The following is a 26,764-nucleotide window of genomic DNA, read 5'->3' as shown; positions in this document are numbered from 1 at the left end:
TGTTGTTTTTATCTCCAAAGGAGGTACACTCTACATGCACATTGTACCTTTTTACATGTACATTCATACGTTTTTTATACACCAAAGTGTAACAAGTGCACATGGCTCAGGAAATGCCTCATAAACTAAAATAGTTGGTCTTAAAATTTTGCATACAGTGGCTTCTCTTTCCTGTAAATGGGGAAAAATTATTGTTGAAGGCACAGATGTGGCACAGATGGATTTCTGGACTGGCTTGTGCACCTGCAGATAGCTGGAGTATCCATGTGGGATAAGCCTGGTGTTAACAACATTGAGCGAATTCTAGTTAGCCTGCTAATGAGTTCCCTGGTGGATGGAGAGACCTGCTAGGCTTAAAGCTTTAATCGTTATTTTCTATTTCAGTATCATAATCATTATCAAAATATCCACGTCATTACAGTAGGTGCATCATGGAATCATCAAAGTACTTGTATGTATGCTTTGTTGATTTTGAACATATTCCAAAAGATCAAGTGAAACTTTCATCATAAAAATTTCAAGCACTTCTGTTTTCTGTGAAATTAGGACTGACTTCCTTGCAGTTTTAGAAAATGCAGGACTGTCCAACGCTATGCATTCAATCAGTCGTGTATCCTTCGCATTCGAATAAAGTTACAACATGTGACAGTGGCGGGGCTTTAAACATGTAGTTTTAACTTGCGCGTTAAACAAACCCATCAAATGGATTTTGATGGGTTTGGGAGAGTTGGGATTGATTCTACTAGTCAGCAACCCTCCTAAACCTCCTAAACCCAACCAACTGTTGCCTCCTTGCCTTTATCCACAGAGTGAGCGTACATGTGGGAAAGCGTGGTGAAGTGTTTCTGTGTATACTCAGGAGGGTTACATGTACATGTACATTGTAGGTCTGGGGCCAATTTCATAGAGCTGCTTAAGCACAAAATTTGCTTAAGCGGGAAAAAAACCTTACTTGATAAATCAGGTAACCAGCCAAAATTCTATGTGATGTATATTGTTTTGGGATTGTATTTAGCTGTTTTGTTTTTGTTTGCATGACAATCAGAGTTTGAGCAGGTAACCTTTGTTTATTAAGCAAAGTTTTTTCCCGCTTAAGCAAATTTTGTGCTTAAGCTGCGTATAGCAGATAATGCTGTTAGATTTCATTAATTTAACGTGGCACTCTTTGCTGGCTGCCCTGCACTGTGTTCAGATAATGACAGTTTGCCACATGATCCTCAGACCTTAGATCCCTCGGGTAGCTTCCCTCTCCTGTTGACCTTATTGCCTTCCTCCTTGTGTTTTACAAATTCAGCTCTGGTTTCAGTCCTGTTAATCTTTTATTTTAAGAACACAGAGACACTCCTTGTTTCCAACACTTGTGAGATCAATGGCTGGGCTGTACCCAGGATACCAGTTTCATCGATGATCTGCTCAACTCAGAAGTACATAAAGCCATGGTTTGTTAAACCCTAAAAGAGTCTGTTTTTGTTGAACATCTTGAGGAAAGTGGATTCCGCCCCCCCAGAACTCAGCTGTTCCATGCTCAATTTTTTTGAAACGTTGCAAGTAAAGACACTGATTATCTGTCTGACTATGAAGTTTCCAACTCAGTCCATTATATGTTTTTGTTATTATGGTCATTGGAATTTTAAGGCCACATGTGGGTGTCATTGAGCACATCACAACCGTGGAAAAACTATACATGTACATGTACATGAGGGCCAAGCCTGCCCAGTTAAATGGGCTTTGTGTGACAACGCTATTTCCAATTTTTTGCAATATTGGTGTCAAAAAGACATGGTAAAAAGTCTGGAAGGTTCAGTGCGATGGAAAAGTACAGTGTGGCAGTACAGGAGAAAATTTAGAGGGGCAGATTCCAATCCCCCCCCCCGCTGTTTCAGAGTTAAAGAAAGATTATCTTATAGACCTGGACCAGTATTCTTTACTTATATTTTGCTCAGCATGAAAATCTGTGCTGCAGTGTTTCCTCCCTTTGCTCTGTACACTTTTACCAAGTACAAGTCCCACACATGGTTTATTTCCTTTGTTTTGAATTTGTTTCTCCTACATATCTGCATTGAATGGTACTCTTCATCTACCGGTGACCGTGTAAGTAATATTACAAAAACATCTAGCAGTCAAAGCAATTAAAACTCCCCTCAGCAAGCTACAGCTCACCCCGAAGCTGTGTTTACATGGGGCTTACATTGCAGTGTCACCTCAGCAAAGATAGCCCCGGAATTCTCTTTCTTTCGTCTCACAGTAATCACAGGATTGTCGCATCCAATTTGAAGGGCTGACATTTTACACTTGCATTTTCAAACGCAGATTTGTGAAAGACAAGAAGCACTTATTCGTCAATTCAAAAAAGAATATTTTACACAACTTCAGTTTCAACATGACACTCTATTAGGCCATGTACTTTGTGTGTCTTAACTTTCCCCCTAGCTCTTAAGGGAATCTCCTGTAAAACCATGCTTGGAAACAACATTACAACTATAAATCACAGGTTTGTATTTAAACGTAATTCGTGGTGGATTTAAAAAATAATGTTTTTTCCAATTTGGACAGCAAAATGTTAGTACTTCTTTATCCATAATACCTTTTGCTTGAAAATTATAATGTACATGATTTGACAAGTGCCATTTTACAACTGATAATGTTACATTTGCTGGAATTCCTGAAACAGTTGCATTTCAGGCCTCAGAGTTCAACACATGGACTGTTATCTGAATTGAAATGTTTTATCTGACATCTTTGAAGCTAAAATGGAAAATCAGGAGATATACTGTACCTGCAGATTAAACAAAAAGGAAATCTTCTACATACTTGGGAATGAACTAATCAAAATTATTTAAAGTGCAAGTTTCTGTATCACTTTAATTTAGTGTCTCTGTTGTAGTTGGGATGGGACAACCCATACGATCCAATAATTGCATTGAAAATGTTGTGTCCACAATATTAGTGCCATGGCACCCTTAGCATTTGTGTGGCAACACAAGGACATGCTAATGGTTTTTATTAATAATTTACCCATCCCAACGCTTGATGAGTCCATGGGAAGCCAAAACAATGATAATTTCATTGCTTACGTTTGCTGGACAGTTAAAAAAAACAAGAATAGTAAATGTGTTGGCTGAGCAAACTGACACCATCACCTTGTTTGTACGAGGTAACTGTATCTTGGTGAAAAAAAATAGATCGGGCTGAGCTAGGCATCAGGAAATCAACCGCTGTAAGGTGATATTGTTCCAAACTTGGATGGGTAATGTAGGGGAACAGCCTCATGTACATGGTCCTTTGGCACTGTAGTTACTGCCTGGGGAGGACTCACTGGCACAGAAGTGACAGATGCAACCTTAAGTCACAGCTCATCGCCTTTCAAAGCACCCCTTGGAAATTTAAGCCAAGTTACAACGCAGGAAGATAGAAGGATGCCAGTTATGGTTGCAGTTGCCGTTGCATCGTGTTGTTTGGTCAGATGGTTGTTATGATGTAGAGCAACAAGACATTGTCTTTAATAGTTGAAATGCATGGTTCAAGGTGGGCACAAGTAATTATGTCTTTGATTTACCAGGGAGACCCATTCACATATAATTGTGGTCTTCCATGGGGCCCTGGGAAATAAATTAAAATAACGAAAAATTGAAATAAATTTAAATAAATAAAAATAGGATTATTAATACCACAGATACAACGTACTCAATTATACAGTAGTGACATTAGTTAAAGTAAATATGACATCTACATGTACCGTACCGTACAAGGGGAGGTGCGTGTATCCATTCCTAGCTTCTACAAATGATGCCCATAAACTTATTCCCCCCCTCATTACAAAGCATCTTGTTACTTTACAGTGGAGCAGTTACAATTGGAAGCCGGTCTGGGAGAATAAGCTTGAGTGCTGGTACCATTGAACTAACAGGCTTAATTTGTACATGTAGGTTCTGTGGCAACATTACATGTATTCTGTGGATGTGTTCAACATGGCAAACTTTATTACAAATGGAAGACCCTTTTACAGGTGGGGGGGGAGTCAAATTTGCTGAACCCTTCTCCCTCCTGAACTCTCCCACTTTTATGCCTGCATTATAAATGTCTTTGAGATAAAAGGTATGAAAGTTTCAAAGTAAGTTTATGTTGCCCTTATTACATCAACAATGGACCAGACAGCGCATCAATTTTGGATTTTGTACAGTCCATCATTTTTTTTCATAATTTATTTATTTATTCACACTGAAATTAACAACAATAGTTGACATATGGATATTATGATAATATGTAAATGTACATTGACATATTGTGAATAGAAATTAACGAGCAACTAATGACAAGAAAATCAAGTGTTATATTACAGTCGGTTAACCACTTGCTGCCGGGGGACCTGTTTTCGAGTACATAGGCTTTATACACAAAGCCGGGGAGCCCGAAACCAGGACAAAAGAGCTGGGCCTTGTAACAAAAGACCATGCTCGGCACAAAAGACTGAGCTGCTGGGCATTACCGACATTTTGTCACTCTCAGTAGTGGAGATAATCCAGCGTTGCTTTAAAACAGTATACCATGGTTTTGGGCATTTAGTGCGAGGGGATTACCACTGGGGACAAAAGCGCTCCACCACTGCAGCGATGAGCCACACAGCGCCGCTGCATGCTAATCTGGCCCCTATTGAAAAGAGGTCAGCAGTGCACTGTGCCAGGTTTGTGAACAAAAACAAAGTTATATAACACTGCACAATCTGAGCTTTTTTTACAAGGCTGCAGGCCTGGCTGAAATACTCAGGCATCAACAGATTTTGTCTGTCAGGCTACAGTGGCCACCAGACATAAATTCATGTGGGTGTAAACATCTATTAATTGAAATGATGGATTTTTGAAAACCGAAAATCTTGAAATTTGCCCGTATGTGTGCACTGCATTTTCAAACCACCCGGCAGCAAGTAGTTAAACTTATTTGACAATGGTACCGGTAACATCAGGAATGAGAGCATAGAGGTCTGGAGAAGCCAACTGCCTTCAGTCCATCCCTCCCCAAATTCCCTTATAGCCTGATATTGACATTTGTGAGCACTTGTGGGCTGTATGCAGGGCAGTGTTCCCCCACAGAGCATGCAGTGCTTATCGTGTGTATTCTGTAGAACATTCTCTTTGATTGAACAAATTACTGTGTAGATTCTCTCTGATCCCTCTTTAATGAATTCCTCAGCATCTATAGGATCCTGTGACCGAAAGCAATTTCCTCTGTTCAATTTGTGTGGTAAAGGTTGCTTTGACGCTTGTAATCTCCCAGGCACTTGCGCCGGCCAATTTAGCAATAACTTTACTAATTGCTAAACCACTTTCAGCGCGGTAAAAGAAGCCTGCTGATTTAGTTATTAGGAAATGGGTTTCAGCTGGAAAAATAAATTTTATAAAGTCTAAAAATAGCTTGACTTCACCTTGATAGCCAATACAGTGCAACGCCATTATACCAGCCACCACTTTACCAAAATGTCCCCTGTACTGAACATTCCCCCAACTCAAGAATTTACGCTTTTACTGAACACTAAAATTGTAAGCAAAAGATACATGTACATCAAGAACTAATGACTCCTCGAAAGGAAAAGTCATACTTGAAGAAGAATAGTAGCCACCATGCAGCACATTTAGTATCATTTGTGGAGACACATACATGTATGTACATTACTTGTACAATGTACTGGTATGTGTACGTGTACGGTACATGTATACATGTGTTTGCATGGTCCATGTAAACCAGCTGCCAAGTACCGGTGTGTTTGTGCACCAGGGCCAAATCTTGTTCACCGCTACAAAGCAAGTCTTATGTCAGAAAATATTTATCAAAATGGAAAATGTACATGACTACATTTATGTTATGCATAGACGGATTAGATTTTATAATTTACATGCATCTTGCAGAAATCTTTGCTACATGTAAATACAGGTACACGTACGCGTTTTCAACATTGATTGATTTCACCTGCAACATTTGGAACCCTTGCTCTTGAACCCCCCCCAAACCTTTCGGCTGTTAGTTTGAATTAATCAGCCATCGCACTTTTTGCTGTATGATGAGTAGCAAACCCTTTGGATGTATCATGATTTTGTTAGGTTGCTGCTGTACAGGGTAATTGGGAAACCAGCTGTGGCTTTATATCTTTCATTATTTACCAGTATGAAGTAGGCAAAAGCATCAGCTTGCCCTGTCCCACACTTTTCTATCTACAACCTAAGAGCAAGGACCCTGCTTTATGGTATAACCACCTGTAAAGTCAGAGGTTATTTAGGGTCATGGTAGGTGGTTTTTTTTTCATGTTTAGTACATTTACACCTGTATATATGCAGCTTGGTAGCATCTCATTTTTTTCTCCAGTTTATATGATACATTTTGTGAGCATCAAAATGGTGCGGTATCTCTCCCAGGTTGCTCGCAGTCTGCGGGCATCCTGAGGTCAAGTGCCATTTCCTGACATTGATAATGTAATCCCTTCCTACACAGTGGCGTGCACACTGCCAGAATGTGTAATGTACATGTACCGTTACATAGGGAGTGTTCATGTTGGGGGGGGGACAGTACATGTTGCAGGATGTTGGAGATAAACATTTTTGTAGTTCTTTGGACACTTCAACACTGTACTTGTACGAATGCCAGTTGGAAACAAAAAATCCTTGAAAGGATGGAATGGTTTTTATACTACATGTACATGTATGTATTGGGGTAGGAGGCAGTAGAGGTACTTTTACACACCAAGTACATGTATATATTTTTGGGCTATTAATTTTGCAAGATGCCACATGTATCTTGATTTCCAGCATGTGACCATTGATGGACACGAGTCAAATTCAAGACAGTCGGCTACCAGCTATGGACCAGTTTACAGCCTTGATATTAATGCAGAGTAAAAGCAAAGCAGTTTCTCGTCTGTTTTGTTTTTGAGGGGGGAGACGCCATCCCTCCTGTGTTTTTCGTTTGTTTTAAAGGCGGCAGATTTTTCAGGATTTTTGACCAACTCTCCGGTTGGTTGGCACGTTGGTTGGCATAAATTTGCTGTTACGAGCAGGTTCTAAAAAGGATGGTACTCATCTTTTCATCCAGCTTTTATATACATTTCCCAAACATCATTCAAAACGCTGTGTTTTTTTTCCAGATTTACAAAGAGTAAGGAGAGAAACCCTGCCCATCCCAGTTATACTGCAGTCGCTCATTTTTGCAACTACAGTATGAAATGAACTCTTGAGTTTATTATTCTGTCAAGTGTCAGCCACAAGGGAAACTCTTACAAGCAGACAAGTGCAAGTGCCTTATAAACAAAACAGAAAACGAAAAAAAAAAAAAAAATGAGCTCAGTGTCCACTCTATTAAAGCGCCAAAATTTAATCAACCTCTACACAGTTACGGTAGTTGATCTTGATTTGATCCTCCAAAAGTCTGATATGCACTCCGGTCAGCCGGCACAGCTCCGGAAGTTCGGCAGCAAATAAAGAACAAAGAACCACACAGCATGATTAAAATTCAACCCGTAGCGGTTATTAAGCTTCGCTCGCCTAGAGGCCTAGGTTGCTATGATTTTTATCAATGCCATCTCAGATGGGAAAGCAGGAGGGGCTAACTTGGAGTTTTTTCCTAACGATCTACTTACGTGCAGTTGCCCGGTACAGGAAGGAGGGTGACCAGCTGGCGGCTAAATTGAAGCCAAATTACATGGAAATGGACATTTACATGTACATATACATGTCGTTACTTTCAAGGTGTTGTGATAATAACTTCTTTTTTTACTGGGAAGAGATCCCACAGAGATTTAGTGTACCGTACATGTAGTGCTGCTGTGCAACTAAACTGTATCGGGTTGCCTCAAGAGCAGGCCTCGCTCTTATCTTATTTAACAGATGACAAGTCATTCTTTACAGTGTCACTTCCGGTTTTATTCTCAGTTATCATAAGTCAGGGATTATTAATTGTTTCTGACACCTTGCTCAGTTTATCTGACTATACAATGAATTCCTAGGGTACATGTACTAGTAAAAGTAAACCTACCCAGGCATCTTTTAAAGTTGACAAATTTAAGGCCAAGGCTTTAACCAATCAACAGACCAAACGTCTGGCTCAGTGAAAATGGTATTGCTGTCTTATATTGGCAGGAGTGTGGGTGTTTTTTTGTGAACTGACTGACTTTGTGAAGGATATTGAACATACATGTACCAGTACATATAATGTTGCCTCAAAGCATTATTGATGGAGACCTACACTCTACTGGTATGTTGAAAGTCTTTGATTCTCAGTTCCATCAAGCCGTTCAAGTGGACTGAGTATTGGCAGAACTGTTTGGCTGACTTCAGCAATTTAAGAAATACCATAATACAAACATGACAGACATACTGGTAGTGTGTAGTATGATTCAGCTGTGTTCAGTGAAACACATGTGACATGGTTTGATGGGGATAATCATGGCATGACCATCAGTTTTAGTAGAGAGGTGTTCACTCGAACCCGTTTACCCATGTGGAGTGCTTACAATTGGCAACCTACATGTACGTGTACATAATTTGATGCTGTATCTTTTTCTTTGAAGGGTCCAGCCAGGGTTTTTTCTTAGATGAATATTTTGTACTCTTCTTCGATGTACATGTACATATATGAACCTATTTGACATCCTGCGGGCTGAGTGTACTGAAGAGTGCAATTTTTTTAAGCAGTCAAAATTGTCCATAGTTTTCTGGGCAACAAAGGGTGCTAGACTGCTACATGTACAGTAGTTTCTCATGTGTGTATGAACAAGTACATGTATGTGGATCAGTAGCTAAATAGGATCAGCGACCAACTGTTGGTTGATTTTTCTGAACACCCAGGATATGTTTAATGCATGGGGTACCAGGCAAGATGAGATATCAGTGTTTGGCATATCACTGATTGAACTTGGTCATAAGTGTTTGTATGCTACTGTATTTTGTGCACATTCTGATGAAAATCACTAGAGAATGAGATGCAATATACCCATGCAGTCACAAGTCGGGCTCAGGCCAAATATAGTCAGTCATGATGTCAAAATTATCAATTTCCACACTTTGATTTACTGGACCCATTACCACGGTGAATTGTTTGTGGCTCCACAAATTGTGATTGTTTACAATAACTAACAGAATGTCAGGATCTTGGTCTAAACACTTTCCATGCTGTGGTATGGAACATGTGTGAAATAGATCCCAACACTTGCCAGGATATCCGGCCTTTCCATTTCCCTTCGGTGTTTTTAACACTGGCTAAACAGGATCTTGCTTATTCAGTGTACCTGAGCAATTTGTACAGAGCCTAGAAGAGAACTCCGAAAAGATTGTGGCAGAGTACAAATACAGTGCCTGTGTATGTGCAGCAGTACTTGTACTCATTATTTGTGGAACATTATGAGGAATAAATTTGTACACAGGGCAGTGCAAATCAAAATTAACCTGGGAATAGGAAATTCTTTTCACTTATTTTCTCTTTCTAGGGATTTATTTTCATTTCAGGAAATATGAAAATAATTTCCCACAGTGTGAAAACTTTTGCATAGCGTTTCACACAGATGGGGAAATATTTTACACCTTTCGCACAGGTGAAAGAACATTTCACTCCTTTCCACACATTGGGAAAACATTTTCACACCTTTTCACAAAAGTGGGGAAATATTTTTCACGCCTTGTGAAATGCAAATGTGAACGTGAACGTAAATTCTTTTCAAAAAATTTCCCAATCCTATACACAATAATTTTTCAATTGCAGTGCACTGCAGGGTCTCATTAGAAGATGCCTAAGCACGTTGTACGTGTATGCTACCCTGTTACTTGGTGACCACATGGTTTTCCGGAGATCAGCTATCATTGCAGTAGGCTAGTATTTGGTTAGCAAGCACACGCATTCCACAGATTGTAAGCTTGACATTGAGTCAAATATTTCTAGGCAAAGTAATGGCGAATTCTTTATCATATGGCGAAATGGCCAGCAACTTAGCCATGTGCAGTTGTTGTTATCGTGCCGATCCAGCATGTTGCTGGCTCTGGTTTTTTTTTTTTGCACATAGTTTTTGCCATTTTTCATTGCTTTAAAGGCTTGTCTATGACCAAAATACCGGGTGTGGAACTACAGTCTTTACCTCCAGTAATAGACTTGATTCAAGTCAGGATCTCTGTGACGTCTTTGTTTATGCTTTGGATACATATCAAGACTGCCCGCCGTTACTTGCTTCGCGCCCTGGTGTCCACTTACATGTATTACTAGGAGTTCAGTTCAGTAATCCCAACTTGAAGAATCTGCCAATCATTTGTGCGTAGCGAATGGGCTCACCTACCAGACGTGGTAGCAGCCAATCACATTGCTGGACTTGTTTTTACGTCGTTCATACCTGCATTATAATGAATGAGTCTGCAAGTCTGACTGCTTTGATTGGTGGAAATTCTGTGTACATTATGCGAGATCATGTCGTTCATATGCAATTATGAATAACTACAAGTACATATTACCGATGGGGGGGTCCGATTGGCTTAACCGTCAAGTCAGACTTTCTGACTGGTGACATATGACACACGTTGTACTGTACAATAAAGGCTATCAAATGAGGGCGCCTTATAACGGTTATGCAAGCTGCCGGGCCGAGCGCGAGGACCGTGTAGTGCTGGGCTGAAGGGATTACTGACTGGAGAAGAGCAACGTAAGTCCGACTTGATTCAAGTGTACTCCAATAAATAATGGCAGATGTACGTCAGGTCACATGGGACATTGAGAGTGCCCTATTGTCCTAACTACAGGTGGTTTGCTAAATCTAATGATATTGAGTGATGGGAAAATTCCTTTGATTTTTGTTGATTGGAGCAGGAACATAACATTACTTAGATTGGCTGGTTTTATTCAGCAGGCTTCAAACGTGACTGTTACTCGATATTGTAGAATTCGTTGGATTGCATACAGAGAAAGTCTTAACAGTGGGTGGAGTGTCAACACTTTTCAAGCAGGAGGCGGATCCTGCAACTTAGTTAGAAGCTTCTTCTTCTTCTTGCCCATAATTCCACCTGTCACAACTGGAGAGATAAAAAGAGATTAGAGGAGCCTCACTCCATAATGTCACATGTAACTTTTCATCATCATCTTTAGTTATGGAATAGATCTATAGTACCTACCGGTGCTCACTTGTATACCTTTTAGGTTTTTATCAATCAATGCCCACAAGATGGAATTAACTTACTGTCCTGCTTGTTAGTGCATGAATTCTGCTCATAATGACTGTATCAACAAAGGCTTGAATGAATGTAGTGTGTACAATGCACGTTGTAGTTTAACAGAGCAGTTTGTGTAGTTTATTAATTGTGCATAACTGTTGTTCTCGAGTGACTGGCCTTTTTGAATTACTGAACTGGCTCATTTTACAGAGCTGCGAAGCTGAGAAATATGCTAAGCCAAGATATTTTTTTGCTCAGCAAAAACAGGTTACCAGCCAAAGACCCCTGGTACGATGTACACTGTATGTGTATTGCTTATCTCTGATGCCTTGTTATTTCTTGCTTAGCACATAAATTTGCTAAAAAATATTCTTTGCTTAGAATTTGTATTTTGTCAGGCCCAGCTCGAGGTAGAAAGCAATGCTGGCAAACATTTGCTCTGCTCAGCAAATGTCAGTATGTGCTTTTACACGTACATGCATGGCTGAGTTGAAGGACTATAGAGGGGAAAATATTCCAAAATTCAAGGAACTGTACATGTATGCACGTCGGAGTATAGGAGAATCGTGAATAAGCCTTTTTGGAAGGACAGAATCCTTCAGTTACAGTAGTTTTGCTGCTCCTTGTACCGGCAACTTTGGTAAACCATAAGTGCCCTTGGGCCAGACACTTCACACACTGTCAGTCTCTTTTCTCACCAGACCACTACTCGACAACTATCTGAATCAGCTGTGTGTAAACTGTAGCCTGTTGCTGACAAGATGACAAGGGCTAGTTTTCCCCCAAGGGAAAATAAGAGGAGAAAACTTGAATGCAAACGAGTCACCAACTCATGAATACAGATGCTGTCAACTTGATCAAACATGAACTCAAACTCAACAGCAGAGCTTTTCAAAATCTTCACCCATGCTGGACATGTATATGTATTTGTTGTTTCAGTGCCGCCTCACTCTACAGCTGAATTTTATGAACCCTGTGGGGTGATGTGAGTATTCCACAGCATCAATCTTCTCAAGCTGTCCAGTTTTCGTGTTCAGGCCATCAACAATATCCCAAGAATCCACTCCTGTTAATTTTTAGTCTTTCCTGGGGCATATTGCCCAGTGTTTGTTTTTCCTGCGAGATGAACGCGAAATATGCGCTATGTTAGCCCTCATGATCATCTTCATTATTGATAGTAGCCGCAATATATTTTGTTGGTATCTCTTTCCGAACTGGAAATATGTGGAACTGCTGAATTCAATGGTGATCCTAGTGCCGCATACCAAACCGCGTTACGTGGACAGTTGTTCACTTGCATATACAATGTAGTTTCTACATTTCTCATACACCATCAGGTCAAATGAATTACATGTTCATGTAGCTCTCTTCCGAACTAGTCCAGATGACAATGTAGTGCTGGATTATCTCAGTGACCTTAATCTCCTCGATACCATATTTCTGTTGGCTAAGGGATTGCCGATATTAGATTCAAAGGAAAGGAACAGTTATTTCACGTGGCTAACATTACAATTATAAGGGAGGACCTACAGTGTATGGAAGAAGTAAGGGATTAGGCAAATAACTTTGCCTCGTAGATACAGGTGGCAAAGGTATATATACATATACCACAGGCACTAAAATTGTGTGTATACATGTATGTCTGTTAATTAGTTCTAACAGGTCTAATTCCTGTATTATAAAGATATCAGGGATAAGGGGAAAATGCCAAATTAAGCACGTGGTAACTAGAGGTTTACATCCATGTTTTACAAGGTTCTACAGGTGTTTCAGGGGTACAGCACGTGTACCTCTTGGTAAAGCCTTGAGTTACGGGGTATCATCTGTTTAATGTTACATCCTCCCCTCATAATCCATCTTTTTAGTCTGTTTGCTTTTTTTGCTGTGGAGCTTCTTAACTGGCCACAGTCTCACAGCTTGCTGTGATTCACAGCCCTGTTGCCTGCTTCAAGCATTTAAGAGGGCTGCAGTACCAGCTAGGGGGGACATCATGCACAAAGACAGTAGATAATTTTGAGGCTTGTGGATTTTGCCCACGGGGCCAGCTGTTTGTGGGGGGAGAAGGTCCTTTGTCCCCGTTAGTGGGTCTGATGAAACATTACTGTTAGCTCTGAAGCTCTAACTGATGGAAGAGTGGGTAACACTCTTATATGTATACCAAAATCAATCTTAGCCTGTATCAGGCGGTAAGGGCAAAGTACACGTACAGTTAATGAAAGAAAGTCCAAGTCGATACTTTTATTAATATGCCTGATGATCTACATATATGACCCCCGTTGGAGTTGGGCCTTGTTTTAGTCTTCTGTCATATCCTGTCTCATTTTGCCTCATCCTTACTGTAATTTGTCATTTTGTCTCGCTCACTGATTAATGAGCATCAAAGGAATCGGCATTCAAAATATGTGGTGCACTTGTGTCTTGTGGCCAAGCCAAGAAAAATATTTTCATTAGGGGAATACAGTCCAAGCTTTATTGGTAGTTGCAAATGAGGAGGTGGCCTTGTTTAGGGTTGGAAGGCTCTCTGTGCTATAATGCAGGTGCATGAACAATGAAAAGTGGTACATGTACAGGTGTACAGTATGTGTCAAGAAAATAGAAAAACAGGGGTGCATTTACATGCTGCACTGAGTTTGATTGTGAAAAGTAAGCAGTAAACAACTGTGTGGAATTGGGTAAAAAGTCCATATTGGTAGAAAGAAGACAGACAGGAATGCAAACTATAATATATTTTTCCCATTGTACTAGTGAATAGGCCGATTCTAGCCCCTACCCACTGTGCACCTCCGGTGGGGTCTCTGGTGCTAAATTACAGGTTCTAGCCGTGTGCTAGCGCTCGTGCACACATGTCAAACTTTTGTGCACGGTCTGTCAGACATAAATCGCGGCTGTGATTGGTAAGAAAACTATGGGGTAGGGGCTCAATGGATCGGTCTGTTGGTCAGATTATACTCAGATATGCTTTAGTCAACACGATATCGCATCTCACTTTTGCCACAACAATTTTCTACACTGTACAAGTCATTCCCAGAATCATGGAACGGTGTATTATGGGTTCTACATTCAAATAAACAGAGTCTTTTACACCAAGCGATGATCTTCCTTGGGCCGACACCCTACTGGTACCTGCATCTGGTTTGAAATGTGGACAACGTATGCAATTTCGCAACTCTGTGCTGAGGACACAGTACTGTTCATTTGCAACCTCAGGCTATCTGAAACTGCTGAGAGGAGCAGTGTACTATACCAGTACCTGTGGGTGAAGCCACGGGTAGATTCACAATCCAATTTTTTTTGGGGGGGGGGCAACAATTTGGACATTTCTGGATGCGTGCCTCAGTGACAACCATCCCGTCGGCCATTCAGACTCTAGGCACCTTAGGTAGAATCATGCGGTGTGCATTGTGAGAATGCCATTGCTGAAGCTTTGAGGACTCAGAGTTGCCCTGTCCTCACAAACAGTGTAATACGTACTCAGATCTACATTTTACGGTTAGAACTGGCATTGATGTTGATGTCCAAACTGGTACACTGCGTACCTACCGGTAATACTTCCAGGACTACGTGAAACTATTTAGGTATTTGTCGCATACAGTGTCATAATCTATGAGGTGGTTCACATACATGTATTCATGAAATCTATATCATTTTTCAGTGGCTGGGTTTATGATCCAAAGTTGCACATTTGAAGTTGTGGGCGAGTTCTAACCTCCATAGCTTGCTCACTGGTCAGTGGCTCTACAGAAATGGTCAGCCACAATTTAGTTCCACTTGAAAGACTGTACTTGAACTGTTCTCTGAATACTGGCATTGCTGAGATTTACACATGTACATGTAGCTGTGGGTTGCATATCTCATTACATTCGTACATGTGCGTGTACAATGCCTTGTTGCAGAATTATTTTCATGTTAATGGTTTCCCTCCATACCAAATTAGCGGTAGAATCAAATCTTTTGATAACCAGTGATGCAACAGTGTCTCTGGGTCTTGTTCCAAATGAGCAACTGGATTTGTCTGACCACCTACATGTACATATACATGCATTGTTGATGTCAGTTGATGTAAGGCAAACTAAAACTGAAGTTGTGGCTCGAATTTGCCCTTTGAGTTGAAAGTAGGATAAGTTTAAATGTATGCTTTGATTCACAATATTTTGATGTGTACTTTTTTTTTGCATACATGTACATGTATATCTTGTTACTTCACTGCTTCCTTTGGCTGTTGATGTAGCCTATTTCACTTTATGGTGTGATCATTGCAACATGTGTATGTATTTTGGAGAAGAGCAAGGGCAAAGTAGATGTCAGTGATCATTAGTAATACGGTGTCGATCAACCTTATATCAAAATTGTAATAATGGAGTGGGTTAAATGAAAACAAATGGTACTTCCCTGATGATTACAGTAGTTAAAGGAGCAGTTTATATCATGGTGCTAACCAGCATTTGTCCCCAGTGTGGTGTATTTTTAGCTGACTCACAGGTCGACATCGGTTCTACATGTACATGTACATACGGTACATGTACATGTATTAAGTGATGCTTTATCAGCAGCTGCCATGCTTTGTACATGCACATGTAGATGACAGAGATCCATCAAGTGGGATCAGAGCAAGCCAATGAAACGGAGACAATTGCGAATGATTGAAAACATTCCATGCACTGACAAGAAGGGGGAGTTAGAAGATTTGGTTGTGGAAGCGTGGCAGGGGATGATGTATCCTGATTCTCTGCACTCTTATTATATCTTATATACACTCTTATTCAGAGCCCTGCATGATCGCCATAATCATGTAACGAAGTTGTGCAGTGTCGACATATTCCCACAATGCAGTGCTTTCTATCCAAGCAGTACTGTGTGTCCGTCTTCTTGATCTCTGCTACAGTATTTTTTTTTTTCGTTTCCCTTCGTAATAAATTTTCATGGTAATAAAATGTTTCCTTGAATTGGAATAAGTTTTATCTGTGCTTACTTGTGGGTATAGTGACTTAATGAGATGGTAGCTAGGCCTATATACTGGTACATGTAGGTCCCACATCAATTCTGCTCTATTCTTAAGTAAACGGCCAGCTTTGCAATTTGTGTCCATCAAGTTGGCAAAGTTTACCATTGTTTATTCTGTGGCATTCGCCAATTTGCCGAGGGGGCTAAAAGCTGGAAATCGCAGTTGATCTTCATAAAACAAACGAGAAAGTCAGAAGGAGACCGTAAATGATTCATGGCGTTATCCTGGATTCTTTTTCAGTGTTTGTCATAAATACAGAAAGGGGACAGTTTTCTCCTTTTTTTTACCAGAGGCTGGGAAATGTAAACAACTGTTGGGTCCGACAGCGCCATCGAGATGGATGGAACACCGGTGAAGTCTGGGCTCTCAATTGCCCTGAAGTGCCTGGCTTGCCAGTTTTTGACAAATTGCAAATTCACCAGGAACTGATATGCAGGAAGAGTACCGATCTCTGCAAGTAAGCAGACGTAGAGAACCAGAGCTGAATATGCACACATATCGATGCATGGCGCCATCTCTTGAAAGGCTCTCATTCTGAAGACGTTCTCCCGTGAGAATTTGCACAGCACTTTTTTACCCCGGAACAATGTTAGCATGTTCCTAATGCCACGTGGTACATGTACATTGGATCAAGCCTTGTTTTGTAAGCCCCATGGTTGAACTTGTACCCCTGCCATGTTGGTGTACAGTACGTGTCATTCCCCACAATAGATGCACTGCCAAGTCATGTGGCTCAGCATGCTTCACATCAGGTGCAAATTTCTGTGTATTCAGACGAGATAAAGCCTACAGAAACATAGCTAGAATGCAAATCCAGAATGGATCAGAGCTGAAGGCCTCCTCCCCTTTTTTTCCCAAGCCCTTCCCCCTCTCTACCACCACCGAAATTCCCCTTTTGCCTCATGAAAACTAATTCTGGTAGAGATGGAGTCCCCGGTACTAAAGCCCTTCCATTTACTTAGATAACTTTAGCACCTTAGTCCCTTTAGTCCCCCTGTCTGATGAACAGTTATCTAGAAGCTTGGTTTCTTGAGGGGCTGGGACTTCCTAGGGATGTCTGTACCATGTGCCGTATAAAATCTTGCCATCTCTTGTTCCTGTGCGGAACAGTATTTGACCAACACTTATAGTATATGTGTATTGTTGCCCAGGTATAGCACACAATACGTACCCGTACACATGTACATATACTTGTACATTGCATGTTCACTCACATGTTGTATGGCATTATAACCGGTAGCTCTGCAGCCATTAGATTTTATTCATTGCCATCTGGAATGAAAGTAGAGATCATAATCAGTTATTCTCTCTGTAATCTCCAGCCCCTGGGGAGTCAATAAATTAATGGGGGGGGGCAAGGAATCTTCCAGGTCCATCCATTATTGCGAGATAGGCTTAGTTGGTTTGGATAATTTAATCAAGCATTTGATGTTGAGAAGAAACTGGCTTCGACACGTCAATAATAGCACCTGCAATAATGGTTAAAAGTGTGTGTTGTAATCGTAATGTCTGTAGATTTTGCACCACCCTAACCCTCAAGGTTAAATCACATAAAATCTCGTTAGATTTGGCATGGTTGGGTTATAAAAGCTACGACCAGTTACAAGCACTACTTTAAACATAAACCTCAGTGAATAAGACCCTCAGAGTACCCCCCCCAAGAAAATCAGTGGTTCCTCTTTCTGTGTTGTTAGAAAGAGAAAGCAAAATATGTGACCTCAAATAGAGCACGTGCAGATGATGCGACTGGCCCATTTCAGCAAAATTTTTGATAGTAACATTCCTATGCAATATGTGTGTAGGGTGGCGTCTACGATTCCATGCCTGCACATGCTTAAAACTAGTGCATGCACGATCATGCTCACCGCCCAAAAGCTCTCGACACTGACCGAAGAGATGAACAGACTGTCATTTGATAGCATGTCCTCTTTATGTATAAAGGGACCATGCTATACAATAATTAATTTTTATGGTAACCCTTGAAATTGTGCTTTAGTTGACCACTTGACGTTGGATGCCATGTAAACATAATTTTCCTTATTTGTTCCATGGAGGATGTGCACACTTGTTCAGGAAATCTTTTTTCATTTCCTTGGTTGACATATTAACATGTTGTGCTTGGTTGGGTCAAAGTGCAGTTGCAAGGTTGAAGAATTTGCGGGTACAAAACCCGCCCCCAGCAGCTTTTTCGGGTAAGAAAATCCAATGGTAAAATTAAATATACTGATGTACTGCAACCCTTAAAATTGCACCTTTGTGTTTTAATTAACCTTATCTTCAATCTGTGTTTTTGAGCCTTCTGTGGTTTTTGTGTTAATGTTATGTGCTCAAAATTTCAAACTGCAACCTGACAGTCATTTGTGGACAAAAATCATTTAAAGTCATTTCATTTTGTCCAGAATTACAAAGCATGCACACATGAATAACCAGGTGTTTCATGCAACACAGACTGCTTCCCAAGGCTAGTAAGCCTGCAGTCCACCCCTTATCTAAAGAGTTTTCAAGGGTCCTTCTTTAAAAAAGAAAGATACTTTGTGCCTTAGTGTAGTTAAACACCGGCATTGTGACTGTCAGATCTCATTAGTTTGAGTGGTCAGATGAAGTCTGATTTACTCTATCAAAAAGCCATTTGAAATATCTAATCTTTATATGAGCATTTTCACCTGTCCAATTAAACTTTTGCTGAGAGCCAGGATCTGCCACACCAAACTCTGAACCTCGCATGGTCTGATCAGAGCCGATAAAGCTGAATGAATTGATTGACAACAACGGGACTACTTTTGATGTGAGACATGATGTCATTGTGTGCATTAAAGTCAGTCCGTGTGGTTTCCTGTTTATATGCACCCGTAGTTTATTTTAATATCTTATTCTGCTTTGATGTGCTGCACAGATTGAAACCGAGATATTTTATGCACAAAGATGTATGTAAATATGTATATTTCCTTTTGAGATGCCTCACTGCTTACAGTGTTCATGTACATGTACACTGTACTCGGAAACGCAAACAACCCATCGTACAATGTATGTACATTGTACATGTAGGCATCCTGCAGTATGGAGTTGTTCCAACTTCCAAATGGCATTGTATGTCAGCAGCAACCTATGGATCACAAACAATTAAACAACCCCCCCATAAAAAAATCTCAGCATTTTAATTGAAATTCAATGAAGAGGATGTACATGTACAGGAACATTTCTCGAATGAATGAATATTTTGTGGTGTATGTTTGGAAAATGGTGTGTGGGTAATTCCAAAAATTAGGGGACCAAAAGTGGGACATTTTTGTGTCCCTGTTACATCTGACCTTTGTTATTTGACATGGAAATATCAGTGGAATTGATTGTAAACTATTACTATTTGTTTGGCTGGTAATTTGCATTAATTCGTCACTCGTGGAAATTAGAAAGTGTGTTCTGAACTTGCAACTCGTGTGTCAGTTGTGACAGGGATACGAAAAAAAATGGACCCGTCATTGCTGGAATTACCCATGTATGGAGCAAACTTTTGGGGTTGGGAGGGGCTTGTAAATTTGTTTAGTGTGCAGCCAAACCATTTTGATTTGCGTCCTTGACAGGAGTGGCTATTTCTCTCAACCCCTTTGAAACAAATTTGTTTTTTTTTTAACTTTTGTCCGAATCTGTGGCATTGGGCAGTGGTGCTTCTAGTAACAGCTGAAAACATGCCGCCCAAGCTTGCTTGGTAGTCATAAAAACAAGGTATCCAAGTTGCAGTACTTTTTCTGTTTCGATAGGCATTTTGAACTACAAAAGAAATGGGGGATGGGAGTATCTAAATAGATCTTATTCCTTAGGGAGCCATTTTTGTGTTTTGTCCTTGTTGTAGATTGTTGACTGTTGATTTGGATAGTACCAGAGATTGGCAGGTGTTCCAATCTTTTAATATACAATGTATTTCAAGAACAGAGTAAACAGGTACATGTACTAAGTTGCCATGAAATTTCATTATATTGTGTTTATTTCTAGTTTCAAGTTCTGATCATGAAGACTTAACCTCAATTTCAATTGTAAAATTACCAAACGGGTACATAAAGTCTGATATTCCTCAGTGTGACCAACGGTGTCAGAACTGACCTAAAGCTAGCCTTTGAAACAGTAGCCATAGCACTCCTTTCATCAGGCTGCACACGATGATTTCTAGCACAGTTTTTACATCCAGCTATTTGGGGTTCATCCTCAAACAATCGCCGGGGTTCCCCAGACTCCCGAGAAAGCCAGGCATTTTGTATACCTGGCAAGCCGTGTCACTCTGCAGCACGAAGGAACACCTCAGGCGAGTCCTCCCATGGGTCATTGAACTTGCAGCTCATCGTTTCTCCTCAATTTGCTGTCTGGCTGGATAACCCCCCTCCCCTCCTCCCTTCCCTGTGGAGTCCTTGCCCGACCCGCGTTACACGCTGTGTGTGACTGGATGAAATGCTTCTCCACACACTCTGATTAAAGAGATTCTTAGTGTTTTCCCCTCTGGTTCTGACTAGGGAGCTTGGTTTAACCACATTTGCATGCAGGCTGAAAAGTGAATTTGGTTTCTTTTCTTTCTTTCTCTTTTCAAGTGTCTGGAGGTCATATCGATCATCATACACATTATTTTTTTGTAGGGGGAGGGAAGGAGTGTTTTTGTTTTTGTTGTGATTTGTACCTGATTTCCCAAGTCTGCCACAGACACACAACTTAGGAAATCCAGGATTTGATTTAAAGGTTGAAGCCTTCCATCCCAGTGCCTGGGTCAAGAAACAAAACTTCATGGCATTTTGATCAGGCGTTACTCTGCCACAGGGGGGTGGGGCGGGGTGGGGTGGCAGTAAATATTACACAGGGGTTTATAGAAGATGCTCACAATGAAATTTGGATCAAATTTGAAGCTTTGACTATCCGGTTTGGGTCTTGGTCTTGGAGAGTTAAAAGCCTGAAGGATTTTCAGTTTATTTGACTAAAAATGCAGTCAGATGGGGGAAAGTGACGTGAAAAGAAAGATGCTTGCAACATGTTCATGTACATGTTGGTAGCACCCCGGCTTAATGTTGCCACCAGTACATACCATATTAACTATTGAGTTGTTCTGTTGTAAAGGTTGAATTGTTTCATTCAATCACAAAAATATGCTTTTGCTGCAAATGAAGTTTATGTCAGATAGTAAGCTGTTTGCTGTATGTCTGTTTTGAACATTTCCACCTTGGTCATTATTATGATTGTGCCATTGTCTTGTGGCCTCGCTGCGATCAGTCACCTTGTTTGCTGTGTGCCTCATTATCATGTATTCAGTCATTTTGTAACTCGTGGAAGCCAACTAGTTGGCTTGATTGGGCACCATCTCAAAACGTGCACCGTTGTGTTGATGCACCATGTTACGTAAAAGATGAAAAAAATATTATAACAAAGTGCGTTGGCTGGGGAACAGCATGTGGTACTTGTGTAAATTGTCATCGAGAGAAAAAGAGTAATCACGAACTCTACATGGGCACGTTTATAAACACGTGCGGGAGAGAAGAGATTCACTGAGTCTACAGTACGATATGAGGTGTGTCACAGTGCGACAGTGAGTCTTCACATTGGGGAAGCTTTCTTGAGCTGCGGTCCAGACATATAAGCAATATCCTTTGAGATTCCAAGCTGGCAACGATGTGCTTTTGCTACATATTTCTCAATGGGCGGAGGCGGGCACAATTCAGCATGAGACGGGAGCAGAGGAAAATCGGAGGTACTTGTTTTTTTGCTAGCCCCACGTTGCTTTATTTTTGGTCTAGTTGACATTTAAATCTGACAATTTGAACTTTGTCATTTCCTAACTGGAAATCCTGTTGGCCTTTTACATTTGAACAAATCAACAAAAACTGTTAACATTTACGAGCAAATATTTACATATGAGAAGAAAATGAAAACTTCTCAAATACTGTAGCACTAGTACCTTATTGAAAGTCAGTAAAATGCCGGTAAATATTGCTTAGAACTCATATAAAGCCCATTAAAGCTTGCACATGCATGTCGGTACAATTGAATCCTGTGTTGTATTGTCTTTGTAATGCATATGTAGTAATCAGTGCTCTCTTCATAAAAATCTGACCAGTTGAAGGGACAAATGTACATGTATTGGCATACTGCTTAATTCTAATCCATCACTGTAAGAGACAATTTCTTTATCTACTTCAGTTGTGAATTTTCCATACAAAGGGTGAGCTAGATCTGACAGAATCATTTCGACTTTGTACGGCATCAGAGGTCAAATTTGATGACCATTCCAACTTTCGATAGAGGGGACCCCAGCCAACCAAAAGGGTTGGCTTTGCAAGCTTTGCTCACATACATACATACACCTGTCGCTACCCTCTAGGATAGGTTCTCATGTAGTAGTTATAAGAAAATAGGCTGGCAGGCTTTGATCACTGGAATATGTTTCTCACGTACTAAGTCAGCAAAGTGTGTGCAGTACATGTACATACCAGTTGCTTCCCAAAAGTCCCTGTATTGCAAGTAGAGCCTAATTTCAGGTCCAATATGAAGCTTCCATGCAAAGGGCTAATTCCACCAGATTCCAGAGGTGCTTTTGCTGTAGGTTACATTACATGAGCACTTTTGAAATGAGTGGATTCTGCTAAGACTTCGGTGTCACTGGTTCCAGTCAGAGCTTGAACATGTGGTATGGAGTGCTGCTTCAAAATAGCTGGAACCAGCGAAATCAAAATCTGAGCTGAATCCACTTATTTTGAAAACGCTCCATGTAAAAGTATGGAGGGGTCCATTTGTGAAGTCGTAAACATGTTTTTGTTTGCTGTTTGTGCTTGAACCGCAATGTGTTCTTGGAATTCAAAAGAAAATTGTAACTGTGACTGGGAATCTCAAGTTACCGTTGTGAAGGTGATTGGCCATTTTTCATTTCCAGCACATCAAACTTTAATTCACTGACCTTCCTAAACTGGGCATATAATATTTTAGCAACTGTACATTGTGAAAATCCTGTGACTATTTTACAAAACAAAACTCAAAAAAGAAAGGGAAAAAATAAAAATGGCTCTCAGTGTGGCTTAATATTTTTCAGTAATATATTTGGAATCATGCCATTGTTTTTATACCATAATATGTACATCCATCTGTGAGTGGAAGGCTTTGAAAATATTGGCCCAACAAGATTTGGTCACAGCTGTTTTTAAAAATGTTTGTTCCCATAAAGCATGTGTACCTTTCAGTGTAATACATGTACATGTAGGTTATATTCATATACATGTAGGTGAAGTAAAACCTCTGCCGAGTGTAAACGTCACTTGCGGTCAGTGAGCAAACAGTGGTTGGTGGCCGGCTTGTAGGCAACAGCCAATTGGTCATTCCACAGCTTCTAAAATGCGGGGACACAACCCACGTTGGTTGATTGCCATCAGCCAATGATGCGTACGATATCAAAGCTTGTGAGGAATTCAATCAAATTTTACTGCTTGCGCCTCATAAAAACACCCTCAATCACTTGGTCATAACATGTTCTTGGGACATTGAAAAGTGTACACGCAAGCACAGTTTCCACTCGATGTAGGATTTCATTATCCGCCTGTTCTTTCCTACCAAAGGTTAAAAAACCTGTCCACTCCCAGTGAAATTTTGAAACTGTTACCCCTTAGTAGTATCCATATTTCCGTTACGGCCAGTGTTTTTGAAGGAAATGTGAAGATTTGGTCACCAGCGTTAAAGAGTTAGGTGAAGCGGTTGTGAATTTTTTGCTAGCAAAAACTGCTTGTTCAAAGTTATTTTTGCCTGTCCCGAGGACAGGGGACAAAAGATGTGACACTGCTCACAGGGCATCTTATTCTGACATGTGTATGAACCTTGTGTAACCTCCCACAGCAGACAGAAATTACGCAGGATTTAAACTGTGATGACCTGTTTCCCTCGTACATGTAATTTGACCTCTTTAGTGTTACTGAGAGTTTTTAAAGTTATCAATCACTCAACAGAGCTAATTGCAATGCCAGATGGGCATAGTCTGATCAGTGAAGTTACATCATTTGTCTGCGTTAATTTTTTTAAAACTCAGATTTGAAGTGAACCTAAGAAAATGGTACATGTAAAATACGCATTAATCATTTTATAAGAGCACCTACATTACATTTAAGAGAAACCATTATTGTCATTGGCTTCCATGCATGCAGGTTCATTGTACAGAGGGACTCTGGGAAGCTATGGCCTTGTATAATGACCCTAGATCTGCCGTTGGCTCCAGCCTAAATTTGCCGGTCTCGTTTCGAATTTTCATTGATTCAGCATAAGAATGTCCCTGCACCATTGCTTAAGGCTGCATCTCTAAGTCTGTGGTCTAAGGCTGGGCCTTTGCCCATTGGAAATACACAGCTACCTGTAAATGCTGACAGTAGACGTGGCCATAGTGGACACAGCTTTAGCTGAGGGCTTGGCATCCCGGATTTTGTTTGTGACAAAATAAGATGTGTTGAGTTACTGCGCAGGGTTGAAATAAAGCGTTACAGAAACTTCTCAGTGAAAAAGAATGGGGGGTGGGATATATACATGTACAAGGTCTATGCACAAGTCCCCCCCCCCCTGAACAACAGACAGGCTGGGCCAGCTGCTATGTTCCTGTTGCTATGGAGATCTTACAATAAGGGAATGACTATGAGTACTCATAACCAGAATGACAGGGGGGGGGGCAGGCAAGGTCTCAAATAGATGAGGGTCGTTTCACATTACTGGTGCTAGTTTGCATTCAAATACATTCCTGCATTAAAATAGATTCCTGCATCAAAACTCTTTTATGTCAACAGATTGATATGTTGGCCCAGTCACTCTATGTTTGTGATTGAAACAGGAATCAGAAAGAACCTAACAAATCTTCAGAGTACACAGTTTCCTCCTTGTGCCTGGTGGTTTTATTTCGACGCAGGGAACCCTGTTGCTATGGAGATCTTACAATAAGGGAATGACTTTTTTCTTCCTTCTTATTTGCTGCCAAGGATAGGAGACTAATCAGGGTGACAGTGCTAGTTACCTGTCGCCTGGGATGAAGGGGCATTAATGATGTCTCAAGAAGCCTGTAATGAATGCATTCAAACTCATTTGTATTTTATGAGGGAAAACCAAGAAAAGAAGCTGTAAAAAAAAGACGAATACTGTGGGAAGGACTCTTGACACAGTTGAAACCAGTAGTCTGACTGTTTTTCATAAAAACAGCCTCGAGATTTTGATTTGATCCCAGAGGGCATACCGCCTGACTTGGTAATCATTCACTCTGCCACTCAAGTACAAGCCATGCCCCCTTCTCACTCAAATTAGACGGGCATGAAAAACTTACAGTCTTTACAAGAATTTTTAAGATCTAGGAAGTTACTCAGAACGGATTGAGTTGAGTTGGGTGGAAGGGAGCACGACTGAAGGATGGAAGAAGGCAAGACAAAAAATAATAATTAGTATAGGCAATAATCTCTCAGAGTCCCCACAACTTCTTTTCTCTCCTTTTTTTTTTTTTTGGTGTGTGCGGTAATGTCATTAGGGTTTATTTATTTGTAGTAGAGAGACGGGCCTTGTCGAACAAAAGTCTGTATTGTCAAATCAGGGCCCGGCATCATAAACTTCTTCTGGAATGTACATTAGATACACAGAGGCACAGTTACACAGCTGAAAGGATCCGGGGTAATTGGGAACAGAGAAATATATGTAGAAATGCAACTGCAGAATCTCATCGTAAAATTGTCCTGCAAGATTTGACCTGTTTATTTCTTTTCTTCTCTTTAAGTTCTATGATTGGCTTAGGCATCAGTTCAGTTTCTGCCTTGCCTGGTCACTGAAAGTTAAATCAATGCTACACCAATTCTGTATGGGGGTGAACTGTGGAGACATCAAAGCTTCTGATGTACACGTGTACTTGTGACCTAAGCTTTTGGGAATATTGTTCCGGGGTTGTCATATGTCAGTACCTTTTTATTTACAACTTGTTGTTTATTTTATTTATTCACCCAGTATTTACTTTATACTGGTATTCATTGATGCTAAAAGGCCACTATGTGGTCATAAATGCAAGTGGAAATAACAAGCATTACTTATCGCTTGAACATCTGGTAAAGGGAATTAAGTGTTTGCTGTTTATGTTAATGGATTGATTGATTGCTTTTTTAAAGCGAGTGCTCTATCGATGCATGATGCGTACATACGGGCAGTTCTGTCCCGAAATTACCGGTGTTTACAGTACTCATCGTGCTCATCCGAAATGGTTGGTTCTGTTATTCATTTGTAAGGTTTCCTTTTCTGAAAGACACATTACACCATATGTGTCTTGAGGGGATGATGAGAGATGAGACGGGGGTTCATTGTAGTGGTAGGGATGCGTTGTCATGTATGGGACCTGAATGAATTGTGACGTGTGGGTCTGTCAATGAGCATCCGTGCCGCCTTTGTGGATCAAGAGTAAAGTGTCCGTTCTGGATGCCATTGAGGCAGCACTAATTTAAATATATAGGATAGTCATGTGCAGGAGAGGTACTCATGCTATTGAGGGAGGATAAAATCAGGAAAGTACTGAACTGTAGTGTTTACATTGTATTGTTTGATCTGTGTTTGGTATTTTTAAATACCGGTTCCAGAT

General features: G+C 40.5%; 1 protein-coding gene across 2 annotated transcripts in view; it reads left to right on the top strand.

Annotated features, from left to right (window-relative positions):
- The window catches only part of LOC110986823 (tumor necrosis factor alpha-induced protein 8-like protein 1), a 66,126-nt gene that overhangs the window by 26,522 nt on the left and 12,840 nt on the right, over positions 1-26,764 (top strand). The window contains exon 1 of one of the 2 annotated variants that reach the window (XM_087136690.1): positions 21,262-21,889. The exons of the other annotated variant lie outside the window; for it this stretch is intronic. Within the exon in view, the coding sequence (XP_086992816.1) occupies positions 21,811-21,889 (79 nt within the window). The 5' untranslated portion in view covers positions 21,262-21,810. Of the gene's footprint in view, positions 1-21,261; positions 21,890-26,764 lie in introns of those variants that run through there. 2 annotated transcript variants of the gene reach the window in all.

This window comes from Acanthaster planci, linkage group LG05 (assembly GCF_054643075.1).
Source record: "Acanthaster planci isolate LZ-2023a linkage group LG05, COTS_SCS, whole genome shotgun sequence".
NCBI classification, from domain to species: Eukaryota; Metazoa; Echinodermata; class Asteroidea; order Valvatida; family Acanthasteridae; genus Acanthaster; species Acanthaster planci.
This window is presented reverse-complemented; position numbering and strand designations above follow the sequence as displayed.